This window comes from Chelonia mydas, chromosome 4, assembly GCF_015237465.2.
Source record: "Chelonia mydas isolate rCheMyd1 chromosome 4, rCheMyd1.pri.v2, whole genome shotgun sequence".
Lineage (NCBI taxonomy): Eukaryota > Metazoa > Chordata > Testudines > Cheloniidae > Chelonia > Chelonia mydas.
Genome location: NC_057852.1, coordinates 64,142,786 through 64,158,441, shown reverse-complemented (window position 1 = coordinate 64,158,441; position 15,656 = coordinate 64,142,786). Strand labels below are relative to the sequence as shown.

General features: G+C 40.1%; 1 protein-coding gene across 19 annotated transcripts in view; it reads right to left on the bottom strand.

The window, feature by feature from the left end:
- RAPGEF2 (Rap guanine nucleotide exchange factor 2) overlaps positions 1–15,656 on the bottom strand; it is a 291,986-nt gene that overhangs the window by 105,067 nt on the left and 171,263 nt on the right. For 3 of the 19 annotated variants that reach the window (XM_037897475.2, XM_043545923.1, XM_043545921.1), the window contains exon 1: positions 2,841–3,529. The exons of 14 other annotated variants lie outside the window; for them this stretch is intronic. In XM_037897475.2, the coding sequence (XP_037753403.1) occupies positions 2,841–2,900 (60 nt within the window). In that variant the 5' untranslated portion in view covers positions 2,901–3,529. Of the gene's footprint in view, positions 1–2,840; positions 3,532–15,656 lie in introns of those variants that run through there. 2 more of the 19 variants (XM_037897473.2, XM_037897474.2) reach the window with 2 other exon arrangements.

Sequence of the window (15,656 nt, the reverse complement as noted above, 5' to 3'; positions counted from 1 at the left end):
TCAGGCTGCAGCCCGAGCTTTGCGACTGTCCCCACCTCACAGGTCCTAGAGCCAGGGCTCCAGGCTAAACCCAGAAGTCTACACTGCAATTAAAAGGCCCCTTAGCCAGAGTCAGCTGGCATACTGCAGGTGTCTAATTGCTGTGTAGACATCCAGACTTGAAGAAGAGCTCTGTGTAGCTCAAAAGCTTGTCTCTCTCACCAACAGAAGTTGGTCCAATAAAAAATATTACATCACCCTCTCTAATAACTCACTGTGGCAGAAGTGATAAATTTGAAGCTTTGTGTTTTCTATTAATTTCGGTATTAAGACATTTTTCTGCAGCAGTGGGCTAACAGAGCAACAATACATCTGGAAAAGAACTATAATGGTAGGAACTAAGGGTATATATCTACACTGTTTTAAAACCATCAGCAGTAAGTTGGAGCCCAAGTCCAAATGTCTACACAGTTACCTTTAGCACCATTGCGTGAGCCTGAGGCTGTAGATCTGTACTCTGAGACTTGCTGCCTCGGCTTTTAAAATGCAATAAAGACATACCCTAATTTAAATTCTTACACACAGAGCTAAACCCTGTGAATCGATGAGACACTTGCACTCTGCCACTTGCAAATTGTTTGAGCAAGTCAAGCTGGGAAAGAGTACCCTAGGATGTCACAAAGGGGATAGGGCTTCTTTAATATGACATAAAATTTTGGCATATGCTAACAAGGCCTGCTCAGCAGTGATTTTTCAAATCAGAACATTTTCATATTTATTTTACTCGCAGATCCTGTCGCCTACCAATAAAAATTATGTGCATTTTTTTTTTATAATACCAAGAAAAAAATGTGTATCTTGAAACTTTGAAGTTCTTCCCCCCACCAATAACTCACTAACCAGTTTTGAGATTTTCCCTCCTGTTTTCCAGTGAAATCACCTCTGAGCTGAGAACAATCATGGAAAGTTTCAACCCAAAGAAGAAATGTTCATGTTATGAACATGTGACAAAGACTTAAGCTTACATCAAGGCTTTCATTTTAACTAATGCTTTTGTTAATACAAAATATATATATATATATATAACCTTGGACTAGGATTATGTCAAGAAATATGATTCTTCTAATTTTACATGCATATGGTGATCTTGTTAGAATCTGATTTATCAAGGTATCATTTGAGGGTTTAATTTCTCACTCCTATTTTCAATTTTAAAAATTATCTAGAATATATTCCTTACAGTGAAATTCTTAATCCATGTGATTACATTAATTTGAAATAACAATATTAGATTATAAGAGAGGCACAATTTATAAAAATTTTGATCTGCAGAATAACAAGTTCATCCTTTTTTTCCCCGCCACCCACAAGTAATGACTGCATTTTCTTTAGACTCCTACTCTATTTCTACAGCATATCTAGAGCCTTGAAAGAACATTCTTAGAGGGAGAAGTGGGAGGAACAAGGAGACTAATGAAGATGAAAACTGAGTGAACACCAGCACCAAACACAACGTTATCATTTTCAATTCGATTTGTAATCTTACAAACATCCTCAGTCAGGCCTGGTAGAACTTATTTAAGAGGGAGAAGTAGCTTAGTCTCCGTGATATTTCAATCTTTTCATTAGTATCAAACTCTTTAGCGCACCATGAACAGCCAAGAGTTTGGTAATGTGAACTCCTTTATAAGGAGAATGAAACAAGACCATTAAATTAATTACACTCAAGCTTAACAGCATGAACCAATATAGTTTTCAATAGGAGGTTCCACACTATGTCTGCTACATACTTTACGGAAGTCTATTCAACTTTTTGTGAGGCATTTCTAGATGAAATGCTTAGAAAAGCAGAAATTAAAAGTCACTGCATCTTACCTACATTGAATGTATGAATAAAATATTTCCATATAAAGTTCCTCCCATCACATCCTTCCAGGACTTTTCATCTCTAAACGGGTCTCATACACAGTACACCACTTCTGTGTACTGTATATTCTACTATATTACATACACATGTATGTCTATACACGTTCACACTATCTGTAAAAACCTTTCTAAATTACTGAAGAGACTGAAAATTGTACTGCATAAACTGATAAAGCTGTGTGTTTTCAGCATTAACTGTTAGAAAATGAATTAAAGTTTCCAAGGTTTTTCTTTTATAAGAACAGTCTACCAACTCACATTTTTTGACACCCGAGACTCAGACTCGTAAGAGTTGCTGTTCTCACAAACAACAAAGAGTGGTTGCCGATGGGATTACAGCATGGCAAAAGTGTAGCTGACTCATGGGATCAATTATAAAGCACCAGTACTTATGGCTTTTGTTCACTCTAAATTATTCTGAATTTTCACCAATGGTTTTACATTTTTAAGCAATTAGTGGGATGACCATATTAGACACATTACCAAACTAGTTACTAACGCATCCTCCCATGCTAGAAAGCTATCACATTCTAGCACCACACGCTACCGATCAAGCTCACCCCCACAATCTCCTAAAATATAGGTCACTCAGTATACACCTGATGTATGCTTTTGAAAAGTTATGAAATACACAAGTGAAAAGTTGAAATAGAATGTTTATAAGCCGCAACTAAGACAACTGTCTTAACATTTTTTCATTTAAAATTAAACAATTTAAAAGAATCAAGTGATTTATGTCTTTTCTAAACAGTATGAAATACAACCATTTAATAAAAATTTTAATATTGTCACAGGTGCAACTTTTTTTTCCCCCGAATACCACCATTAAAACTGCCATTATTAAAGCAGATCAGCAATAAAAGAAGCAGCTCCAATTTAAAAGCAGTTAACTGTGACAGGTTATTGACAGAACAAACAGAATTTGCAATACTTACTGAATGTTTCTCCTGCTGGCCCATAACTCCATGGTTAGCTGGGATCGCTAGTGGTTTCATAATGAAGAAACATATGCTGAACTGAATTTACACATCATGTACCAATTTTTCATGGATGGAAAGTCACCCTCTATAGCATTAAATTACAAAAAGAAGGGGGGGGAGGAACCAAGCTGGAGCTTAAAGTGTCACTACCACTAAGCTCAAAAAACCTCTCACACTTGTAATACAGAAAAGCAATCCAAACAACAGCGTTCGTCTCCATTTTTGTAACACTGAAAGTCTAAGCATGTCAGGATGTAGGGAGTCTGATGAAGCCCTAAACATCCAGCATTCTTCCAAGTGAACAAGATCATTCCGTGAGACTGAAGAATGGGAGGAAAAGAAAAAGGAGGAAAAAAAAAAAGCTAAAATGGCTGACTGCACAGAGACTCCCTCAAAAAGGCTTAATACAGTATTATATTAGGTTGTTAGAACCAGCCTCCAGCATTCAGTCAAGCATGGTTAATAAACCTGTTTCATTTACAATCACACACACACCCCTACACAGCACACCCCCAAAAATCAGGACAGAGCATGTGCATAGGGACCTCCTCCCTGGCTGCTAATGATGCTGACAGAGTGGTGACCAGTGATCTCTGTTCCACTCAACTAACCAAGTTTGCACAATTAATCTTAGCAGCATGACATTGATGGACATTTAATTTCATGATGTCTGACCCTCACATTCAAGGCAAGCATGTCTACTACCGAGAGTCAGTAACAGAAATACAACACAGTTACACACACGAAAACCTAGAGAATCATGAGTCTGAATGTAATATGCCAATATAATTACGTTATTGTGCTTACTTTGGAAGACCATGGCTGCAGGCAGTTGGCATAGCAACGCACAAGGAAAGCCATTTCCTGGGTAGAAAGAATGCTTCCTTTTCTAAATAAAAAATTCCTCTTAGGATACAAACGGCATTGCTGCTTCCTCCAGAAAGCAAAGACACTGTAGTCTGTCTCTTAACCTGCACAGACAGGCACTCTCAATGCAGTTCTAGTGATGTAAGTCGATTTCTCTCCCTCTCTCCCTCCCTCTCCCTCTATACACGGAAATTTCGACTCAAATGGAAGACACATTCCTTGAGGCTCACCCCCTCAAATACTTAAACCATTTCACTCATTAAGGTAGAGATGGACAAGTCAGATAAAGTAACAAGCTCTTGCCTGTATTGTATCAGCTTCTGTAGGTCAAGCAAGTCCCAGAGGGAAGGAATCCACTGAGTGCTCGCTCCAAAAGAGTATAACTGAAGACAGGGTGGGAATAAGGAGCAAGACTTACTTCAACACAAGCTCTAGACTAAATATGATTTTTCACCCAGGTGAAGATAAAGAAATGTGTTAGCCAACACCTTCTCCTTCACTCACCCAAACATAAAATTGCTGCAAAGCTGTAAAACATCTCTGTCGAGTATTTATAAACAGCACACTTGACAAGCTTTCATGGATTTTGAACCGTTTAAACACTACTCCAACTCCAAATATCTTTGGACTGGTATAGGTAAGATTCTGAATTTTCACAAATACCAACAACCATCTTTTTGAAAATAGATTATACTTCTATATGGAAATTGAGTAATTTCCATTAAAACAATGGAGTGAACAATCCAGGAGATATAAAAAGACTAACTTTGACAGTTTCAATCATGTACATGGTGCATGAAAATTACATTTTAAAATGGAGCAGTTTACCCAGACACTCCCATAGAAAACACATTACTTCCAGTTTTATATCTGCAGCATCATGCTACAGAGAAGCTATAATGCAACAGGGAAAATACTCAAGCAATAAAATAAATGTCATCTGTGTACAATACAAATTTTTGGAGGGTCACAAACTGATGACAGTGGAGACCGAGCCATTGCCAACAAACAGAACCTGCTACTCGACCATTAAGCTGTCATGTTGCTAGAATTTGATCTATGCTACGCATTTACAATAGATTCCTTAAATCAGAGACCACCGTTGATGAACTAAACAAAGAACTTTTTTGCTGCTGCTATTGTAAAAAATATATATAAATATGCAGTCTATGAAGCTAAAAGCTATTAAACATGCATAAACACACATGAAAGATGAATCCTGAAAAATATTAACATGTACTTTACAGCTGTCTCCACCAAAATAACTCACCCTATGTTAATTCGTCTAACTTGCTACATAGTGATAATTTTCTGTACTGACGCTGATTGTTGGCAAATTAGGCTAGACGCTTAGTGAAAATTAAGTTTAATAAAGAAGGATTCTGAGGCAACTAAGAGCCACAGTCTATTTTTATAACATTATTTTAGGGAAAAATTTATTTAATATCAGGCCGTTTTTAAAGGGAATATATTTACCTTTATGGGCCCATTTAATACAGCACACATCTCCTTGATTTTCTAATACATGCTAAAAGTAATTCTTTTAAAGCTGAATTATGTAAGTTCTTCTTGATACAACTCTCTTTTATAAACAAATTTCTGCAAAGGGAAAAAGTGTGGGTATTTATAGTAATTTGTAAATGACCCTAACATTCTTCAATAATTGACTAAGAATTTTAAAATGTTAAATTTAAGTTTCATTCTTGCAAATGCCGAGCATGGGCAGTTGTAAATGAAGTTCTGCCCACTGATACTGTAAATTATCCAATTTATGAAACTTATAAAAAGTAAAACAAGATTATGAAGTAAAGCAAAAATATTACTTCTCGTCAAAGTAATTAAAAAACACTTTTAGTTTGGCTTGATGGCCTTGTGGTTAGTGCCAAGCACTAACGTGAGTTTGGTGTTTCAACTCCTGGCTAGTAGGTGATGGGAGTTCTGCCAAGGCAAAACATTTCATGCCTAGGTGGGGAAACAGTGCACCAATCACTGCAGCTTGTTATATATTAAACTGTACACGTACATGGTACTTTATTATCTGACTTAGCAGCAAAACTGATGGTCCTCAAAAGGAGTCCGCCTAGCCATCTGTGGTAAAACCCTTGAGAGAAACAGGAAAATATGAACGGAACAAAAAAGTTAGAAGGGTGGGAGAAAGGCAGGGAATTCTCAGACAACCATACCACCCCCCTCCATCTTAATTATTGAAAATTACCAAATCTCCACTCTCACATGAGAAAATAAAGCACTGACTTTATAGAAGGGAAACATAACAACCTAGCCAAACTGACACTTAGTTACTGAAGCAGTTTTCAGTAGCTAACACTTTTATGAATTGCAAACCCAATAAGACTGTCTCTTAAATTTGACAAAACCTGTGCCACCGCCCTTGCTGTAACTTAAACTAATAAAACAGTTGTTTACAGTTTCATGTGCAGGGCTTTTAACTATCTTTGGTAGTTACTTTGTTGCTTAACATGTATAAAACATAAGATATCAAGCCTCTTGTTTCTTTCTCTCCCTCCCCCAAGCCCATCTCCTGAATATCAAAGCATCTTCATATGGAGTAATTTTATCTACAATTGTTTTTAACAAAGTAATTAAAATCCCGTTACACTTTACATAAAATGAGTAAGGCAGAAATCTCACCAACATTTTATAAGTTTTAAATCCTATTTCAATATAATTGGAATTCATTTAAGGACCTCTAAAAAGTTCATATACCCTGGAAAGTATCCTATCTTAGATAATTATGAACAGTTAAGTAAAATGCAACTTTGCTTTAATAACAATATTCAAATGATGGCTAAAGATGAAAGGGAGCGAAAAGCAATATTCAAGCCAAGTTTAGTTCTCAGCGTTTTAGTTTGTCATAAGGTAGTTATGAGTCTTAGTCATCCAACACAAGTTTTCCATAAGGAGGACTAGAGTTTTACAGTCCTCCTAGAAAAATTGTGTTCTGCAGAAAAATTTGAAAGAGATGAGTGGAAAGAATGGCAAACGAGGTCAGGGACAATATGCAATGAGGGTATGGGTGGAAAGAAAAGGAGACTTGTTAGTTAGGAGCAGACATTAGCAACACACTAAATTTTCTGAATCTAGAAACAGAATAACCCTTTAACAAGATACCTGTTTTTTATCCTTTTCACCCATTCTGAAAATCTGCAGAACACCAGCAGCAACAGTAGTACATCATCTTAAATGAATGCATGGAAACGTTTCCTCTTTAATACAGTGAAAGGCAAAGGACAAGTCTAAAAACTAATTTTTTAAAAAACTCAGTGTTGTTGGACACAAATTTCCTGGTGCCCACAGGAATATCAAACTATTTCTATATCATTTTTCTCTCTCCCTCCTAGCCTTCCCCAATAATTTGTCTCCTAGGATATGACTGATAGGAGTAAAAAGAGCAGGGGGAAGTGGGGAAGAAATTTGCTCTGAATGCTGCAATAAGGAATAAGTTTAAATGCCTCATATACCACACAAGTAGAGCCATGGACCATGTTTGCAGATTGTGGAGGAATGTGGATCCAAATTTTATATCTAGGAGCCCTGCAAATCAGCAGCTATTCGCTTTATATCTGCAGACCATATTTGCAGATCACAGATAGGCTGTGGATACACATTTTGTATCCTTGTAGGGCTCTACACACAGCGCTTTTTCTTCTAACATGCTGCAGTAGATTTAGAATTCACAAACACCTGTGGGACTACTTCAAATTTACCCAAAACTTTTCTCTAAACACTCAGAAAACTTCACTGAAAAAACAGTTACCTACCTTTTGTAAATGTTGTTCTTTAATATGTGTTACTCATGTCCAATCCCAGGAGGTGTGTGTGCACTGTGTGCACAGTCGCCAGAAGGTTTTTCCCCTAGTGGTACCCATCAGGTCAGCTTGGGAGCCCCCAGGAGTCACGCCTTCATGGTGGTGTATATATGTCTCTGCCTATCTGCTGCCTCTTCTGCTCCTTCTTACCAGACACTCCAACAGAAGGGAGGCAGGTGGGTCTTGGAATGGACATGAGCAACGCACCTCAAAGAACCTCAGTTATGAAAGGTAGGTAACCTTCTGAGATCCTCTATGATGGCACCCATGGCGAGGAAGCGAAATTCCAGGAGGAATTCCCTGGCCTGACTGGAGTCTAGGAGAGCTCTGGGGAACTCTATCCTTTGAGTGGGAGTTATGGTTGACACTGTCAAGTTCAAACTAAGGCCGAGCCTGTGGAACATTGTCCGCACCAGGCTCATGTGGGCCTCCACTTGGGCCTGGGAGCGGCCCTTGATTAGCCAGTCATCTAAGTACGGAAATACTTGCCTTTGCTGCTTCCGCAGGAAGGCTGCATGCACTTAGTGAACACCCGAGGGGCTGCCAAGAGGCCTAAGGGGAGGACAGTAAACTGATAGTGGGTGTTGTGGACCACAAAACCTAAGAACCATCCGTGGGATGGGATTATGGACACATGAAAGTACGTGTCTGTCAAGTCGAGGGTGGCGTACCAGTCCCCCGGATCCAGGGAAGGAATAATGGAAGCCAGGGAGACCATGCGGAACTTCAACTTCTTTGTGAGTCTGTTTAGGTTTCGCCGGTATAAAATAGGCCTGAGCCCACCCTTGGCCTTTGAGATTAGGAAATACTGGGAGAAGAACTCCAGAGGGACCTCCTCTACTGCCCTGAGTTATCGGAGCGTTTGCACCTCCTGAACTAGAAGCTGTTCATGAGAAGGGTCCCTGAAGAGGGAAAAGAAGGGTGGGTGGGAAGGCAGGAGGAAACAGAATTGAAGAGAATATCCCAATTCTACCATGCTCAAGACCCACTGGTCTGAGGTATTTGAGCCCAGGCATGGTAGAAATGGGATAGATGATTCACAAAGGGAGGGGAAGGATCCAGGAACTGAACTGGTGCATCGCCCCAGGTGCATGTTCAAAAGTTTGGTTTGGAGGCTGAGGGCTGCTTTGCTGTGCCTTGGTCCTGATTAGAGAAGGACAGAGGGCCTCCACCTATTACTCCAGCACTGCTTCCTGCTGTAGTCCTGCCTAGGAGGAGCTGAGGAGAAGTGAGGGGTGGGTTGTGGCTTAAAAGGCTCTCTTTGGGGGGGCTGGCATATGAAGCCCCAGGGGCCTTCAGGGTTGCCTGCAAGTCTTTCAGGCTGTGGAGCCTAGTGTCTGTTTGCTCAGAGAAAAGCCCTGAACAGTCAAAAGGCAAGTCCTGGATAGTGTGTTGGACTTTGAGTGGGAGTCCCAACACTTAAAGCCTTTAGCTCCATCTCTGGAGCTATCACAGTTGCCATCATCCGGATTGCTGAGTCCACCGAGTCCAGGGAGAGACATAAGGAGGTCCTCACAATGACTCTGCCCTCCTCCAGGACAGCCACAAACTCCAAGCAGGAGTCCGCCAGAAGTTCCTGAAACTTGGACAGCATGTTCAAGCAATTATAGCTATAGCTGCTAAGGACTGCCTGCTGGTTGGCAACATTAAGCCGGAGTCCCCTGGTAAAATACACCTTCCTACCGAAGAGATCCAGCTTCTTCGTCTTTTTGGATGTAGGAATCGGACCCAGTTGTCCCTCCCTTTCTTTCTAGTTGGCCGCCTCCACTACCAGAGTACCCGGCTGAGGATGAGTAAGCAGGTGCTCGTACCCCTTAGAGGGCACAAAGTATTTCCTCTCTACCTCTTTAGCCATGGGGGGAAGAGAGAAGGGTGTTTGCCACAACATCTTAGGGGTGTTATGGATAGTCTTCATGAGGGGCAAAGCCACCCTCAAAGGACCTTCAGGGACCAGAGTGTCAACCATATCGGTCTCCTCTGAGACTTCCTCCACCTGCATGCTTAAGTTTTGAGCCACCCTCCTGAGCAACTCTTGGTGTGCCCTATTGTCCATGGAAGTGCCCACCACTGCTTTATCCAGGGAAGATGTGGAAGATGCCTCCAGAGGCACCAGGTCTTCCTGCCACTGGTTCGCAGGGATCCCCTTATGCTGAGCGGTCCTGGTTCCTGGGCCTATCTCGGTACCGGCACCGGGTCCCACAGCAGACTCCCTGCCGACCAGCGTACCCATCTCCTGCCCTAGCAGAGGATCCCGGGCTACCGATGTTGATGATGGAGGGATCCGTGCCTCCAAAACCCCCAACAAGGATCTGGACCCTGGCCCTTGGGCATGGTGGTATGCCCACAGGGTTCAAAAGGGCCATTGAGCTGGTGCCTGCCACTGCGGAGGCCAGGACATCATGGGTAGTGGCTGCCCTTCCTCCTGCCTCGGGCAGTGCCAGGAGCAGTGCCAGCTTCACCCAGAGGCGTACGACTCCACCACCGAGTCCAACAAGGACTCCAATCTCAGCAACCAAAGCGGTGTGTAGCGAGACGGTGCTGAGGAGCGGTGCCAAGGTGAGGGCGAGCAGTGTCTCATCATCGTCAGCTTGCCCCTAGAGGGCATGGTGCCTCTTTGCAGTGCTGGTGCCATTGCAGGTGCGGGGGACTGCACAGTCATTGCTATGAGGTCCCTAGCCTCCTCAAAGGCATCCGGTACAGATGGGAAGATTTATGTCCTCCTTCCGACACTCCCACACCAGGGAGTCCACTAGAACTGGACTCGACGGAGCTCCCGGTGAGGCCGGAGTCAACGGTGCCAGCTGAGTCAGAGCAGGGGAAAAGTCCACTAGGGGATCATTTGCTGTTAGCAAGAGAGGGCTGTTCCAACAACAGTCACTGGCGATAAGAAGGAACTGAAGAGGCAGCGGGTAGACAGGAACCTAAATACACCGCCATGAAGGTGCCATGAGGGACTCCACAGCTGACCTGATGGATACCGCTAGGGGAGAAACCTTCCGGCAACTGTGCATGCGGCGCACACACACCTACTTGGAATCGACATGAGCAATCACTCAAAGAAGAATAAACAGAATCACAGAACTGGAAGGAACCTCTTGAGGTCATCTAGTCCAGTCCCCTACACTCAAGGCAGGACTAATTATCTATTATTCCTGACAGGTGTTTGTCTAACCCGCTCTTAAACAAATTACTTATCAAATTCACCACATAGAGTTTTTCTTGTTAAAATGTTATTACTTCAGCCAAAACATAAAGGATTAAACATGATAAATATCACCAATTCACCTTTTAAAACAAACAGACAGGCAGTGGCATTGTTAAATTAATGAAGCTCATTGCAACCAATTAATATCCTGGCAACACCAAAGCTACAGTTACTGCATTGTAATGTCTGCTATTTTGATAACCCATTTACTAATGTTACAGAACATTTGAACAAATGCCCTTCTGTTGAGCTATTACTGCAGATGAATCTATAATCCGGAACTTTAATATAAATGACAAGGCCAGAGTACAGTCAGACTGGTGCCTCAGTTGGGCTTGATGCATTGTGGTCTGCCAATCTTCCCTTTGATTACAGACCGATTTGTCACCTTGTGTACTCAGCTCTCAGTTTTTAGTAAAGAAAACATTCTTACCTTTGTATGTCATATTCCTCAAAACATCAGCACGGTGCAAAATGTACGAAAAGTATTCTACAACCATCATCAAGTCTTCATTTCTGACAGCTGACAATTGCTTTGGAATAGAAATATGAAGCAACTGTGGAACTTCTTGTGGCACTCTTGTAATGAGCGTGTGTGTCCCATTTTCAGGATTTATAATTTAGCTGGAAAAACCTATTTTAGATAAAACCTTGCCACAAAGACTCAGCATGCAAAAACACTTGTACTTTATTTTTAATTATGCTTTATTCAAAATGTGTTTTTGCACTAGTGACATTTTTTCCATTCACTGTTTTGCACTCCTGTAACTCATATATCATGGTTCCACTGTCTAAATTTTTATTTTAAAAGATTATCTAAAACATATGCCATTAATATTTGATATATACTCAATGCCATTCAGTCATTTATTTAAAAATTTCATCTATTCTGATTTTAATTTTACAGTCGGCTTCCATAAAAGTAAAATTTTACCATCTACATAAATCTAGATGGAGTTTAATGCATATTAACAACATTATTGGTTTGAAAGGAAATATAGAATAATTTTAGATTTATGTATCTGGCCATAAAGACATGATTAGAGTTTTAAAAATAATTTTCTCTTCAATCATTACCTACAATAACCCCTTTGAAAAAGAAACTGTTTCTTCGCAATATTTTTTCTTCCACCATACAAGCAGATTGCTTCTCTATACTAGCACTTTTTTTAAAAAAAAATATCAATAGTCCTTTAGCCCTAGGGTTAGTCCATCTTAAGGGAATTCTAGTATAATGGCTAACTTTAGAGGAGCAGGCTCTGGGCATCTATTACGAAATCTGTCCTTGACTAGTTCATTCTGAAGTGGATGGCTATTTTCTGGATGTCAGTAATTACTGTGCAGGAAGAACTTTGTTGCTTTAACTCTCTCCTTTCCATATCCAAACAGATAACTGGAGTCTCATTGAGTCTGGATGGCTATGAGGTCACCCCATTATTTAGCAGGTTCTCTCAGCTTGGTAGGTGGAGAGTAGCTACAAGAATGTATTAATCAGATTGGAAAACAAGGATCTCAATGACAGAATAAAAACACTAGAATTACTGTGCCTTCTTCTGCTTTCTAACTGCGAAAAAAGTACAGGGTGTGTGGGGGGGGGGGGGAGGGAAGGCACACGTGACCCTCTGAGGCCAAGATTAATAGAGGACATTATAAATTCTTGTGTCTTGAAAAGAATGTGGCATTCCTCTTTGGGCAGAAGGATAAGTGAGAAGGCTCAGTAATAGAGACCCAAATCTCCATGTTGTTAGCTTGAAAGAGGATGGGATAGAACACCACTCCACTGGGTCCTCATCTGGTCTTCTATCTACCTGCTATGAAACTGAGGTCTCCAGAGACGTGGAAGTGCCCAAATGAATTTTAGCTTCTTCTCTACCCCATGCATAAGAATTGTCTTGTTGAGAGTGGATGGCTGTGTACCTCCTTGCTTGTTCATGTACACCACAGCTGTTCTGTTGACTGTTGTCACGAGGATACAGTGGTAGGATATTTTTGAGGACCAGGTGGATTGCCCTGAACTCTAGCCAATTTATGCTCTCCACTGCTCCCTTAGACCAGAGTATGTGTGTTAATCACTGGGCACCCTAGGCTCATCACCCAGACAAGGTGGCTTCCTTTATTACTGTGAGCCTGATGGTTCTGAGAAAGTTCAGACTTGAACCTTTCCATTTGAGACCACCAAGACAGAGAGGAAATGACCTTGTGGGCTACCAAAACGTTCTTTCAGAATTAGATGGAAAAAGGAGAGAGTGTTGTTCTCTCTGGTCTTCCTTCCTTCTCTCTTACCCCAAATTTTAGTCAATGGGACATTGTTTCTAACATTTGAGTATGCCTTGTTGGATTTTGGATAAGAAGAGACGTATCTGAAACTCTTATTACATACCCTAAACAACTCAGTGCTGTGTTTAAATGGAAGGGAGTAGTTACCCCACTTAAGTTAATACCAAGCTGTAATGCACTTTTGTGTCTTTAGAGGAACAAATTAACCTTATTATTTCCCTGAACTATCCAAGAGAGGGCTGGACATTGCAAAGCACATGGTTTTGGTAAAATTCAGGACTGAGTGTCCGTTGGAATCACCTTGCTGGTCGTAGCCAAGTCTGATGGAAGCAAGAGTGGGGCTATAGACAGGCTGCTAGGGTGAGAGCTGCTGAAGCAGGGCTGTCCAGCACACGGACACTTCAGGGTGTGACCTAGATGCTCATAGGCTGGTTATGAGCATACCAGGCAGGGAGCTTCAGCAGCAAAACATTATAAAGATACCCAGGGTTGCAGGGCAAATGGTGACAACCCTTCACTGGACTGCCCCCTCCAGTAACAAGGTCAATGGGTTCAAACATCAGTAACAAAATATAGTTACGGTACATTAACCATTTTAACTTATTTAAAAGAATACTAAAACACTTTGCAAAATCTATAATCTATCCATGAAAAAAAATCAAGTAAAATCTTAGTCCTACCAAACATAGAAATTGTGACAGTCTAGTTTTAATTCTACACCATTTTGTTTTCTGTTATTTATTGTCAGGTATGCTAACTTTAAGTATCTTTCCTCTACTGTCATGGATATTTCCAGATCTTTCAAGACTCACTAGGTAACTTGGGGGAGGTGAAAAAACTAGTGAGATACAATAAAAATTAAAAATATAAATTGGCACTTTATCAAATTATTTTTAGCCATTATACTCTAGTTTTCATATCTTAACTACGTTCATTGATATAGACAGCACAATTGGTTGCGCTGGTTTTGTGCCAAGCAGCACTAAAATTGTACTGAATCTATCTGAAAGTTTAGACAGAAAAAAGACAATTTCTAGATGAATAAAAAAAAAAAATCTATGAACGTAAGTTACTCAAATATACTACCACAATTAGTTACACCTGACAACTAAAATCCATATTTTATTCATTTTATGTGGTCATCTTAACCCTATTTAGTGATATGGATTAAAATGAGTTTCAACAAATTCATGAGAATTATTTTTAATTTTGTCGTAGTACAAGATACATATAGACTTTTAAAAAGTTAGAAGTTATTAGTGCTCTGATACACATGGGTGAAGTTTACAAACTTCATACATGTCATACACTTGATCCACATTGATAACAAGTGCCTGCAATATATTTGTAGAAGTTTGATTTACAAATAAAGTTTTAAGCAACTGAATATGTGTTGACCATGCATATTGCAGTACTACATTTCATCTTTGTTTTCAATCTCAGCATTTCTGTTTGTAACCATTTCTTTACACTAAGGCAATTTCTTCATTGAAAGCTATATGTGGATTGAAGATTTTTTTTCCTCCTAAAGGGGATATTAAGTAAAATTTTTGAAAATACCTAAGTCTTATTTACAAAACAGTCTTAGGCCACTCAAAAATTTTACTTTACATCTTTATTCATGGATAAATAACTCAGATGGTTCAACTGATTTTTGTTCAGCACTTACACTAAATATGCACTTGTGGACATGAATTTCTGCCCAAAATTTTACCAAGTTAAGACTCTTTGGAAACAAAGGTTTATAACGGAATGTGTATCCATGTTTAAAAGTAGATGTGATGTCACTCAACCAGAGGAAGCAGCTCTCTGAGTTGCAGACATCCTAAGGATTTTAAAATTTGGTTAAAATACAATGCTAATTACATGTTTAAGCAGCTGTATTTCCTCTTTTGGAATCTTACAAACAAGTGTTTTTGAACACCTGTGATTCACCCTTAAATACCACTTTTAATCAAATACAGCTTCTAAATAAAAGAGATGCAACTATATCCCACTAAAATTAATCTGATTCCTATTCATGTTCTGTAATGACTCTCACTGTGCAGTAGTACATCACAAATGATAAACTATCCTGCTATCAACAACCTTAAGGATCCATCCTGAATAAACCTTAAGCAACTTCTTTTATATTACTTCAAGTCAGACATGCTCTGGACGACCGACACCAAAGCAGTTGATTGTAAGGATTTCCTTATGTTTAATTTTTTATAAACTTTTAAAATAATTCCTTCAGAATAACAAGAAAGCCTGAAAAATACAAGGGAGCACATGAAATACAGGGCATATTTAGCCCAAATACATGGAATATCCTTGTGACCGTGCACTGTATTGGACAGGGCATTAGATTGGGAGCTGGAGTTCTAGGTTTTGATCCTGGCTCAGCCACTAATCTATTACCTGACCTTGGGTTAGTCACACCACCTCTCTGTGCTTCTGTTTCACCTTCTACCTTGTGTGTGTCTTACCTGTTGAGACTGTGATTTCTTCAGGGACCATCTCACTATGTGTTTGCACAGCACCTAACAAAACAGGACCCCAATCATCGTTGCGCCCTTTAGGTATTGCCATTAAGGGCTAATACTAAGTAGGCAA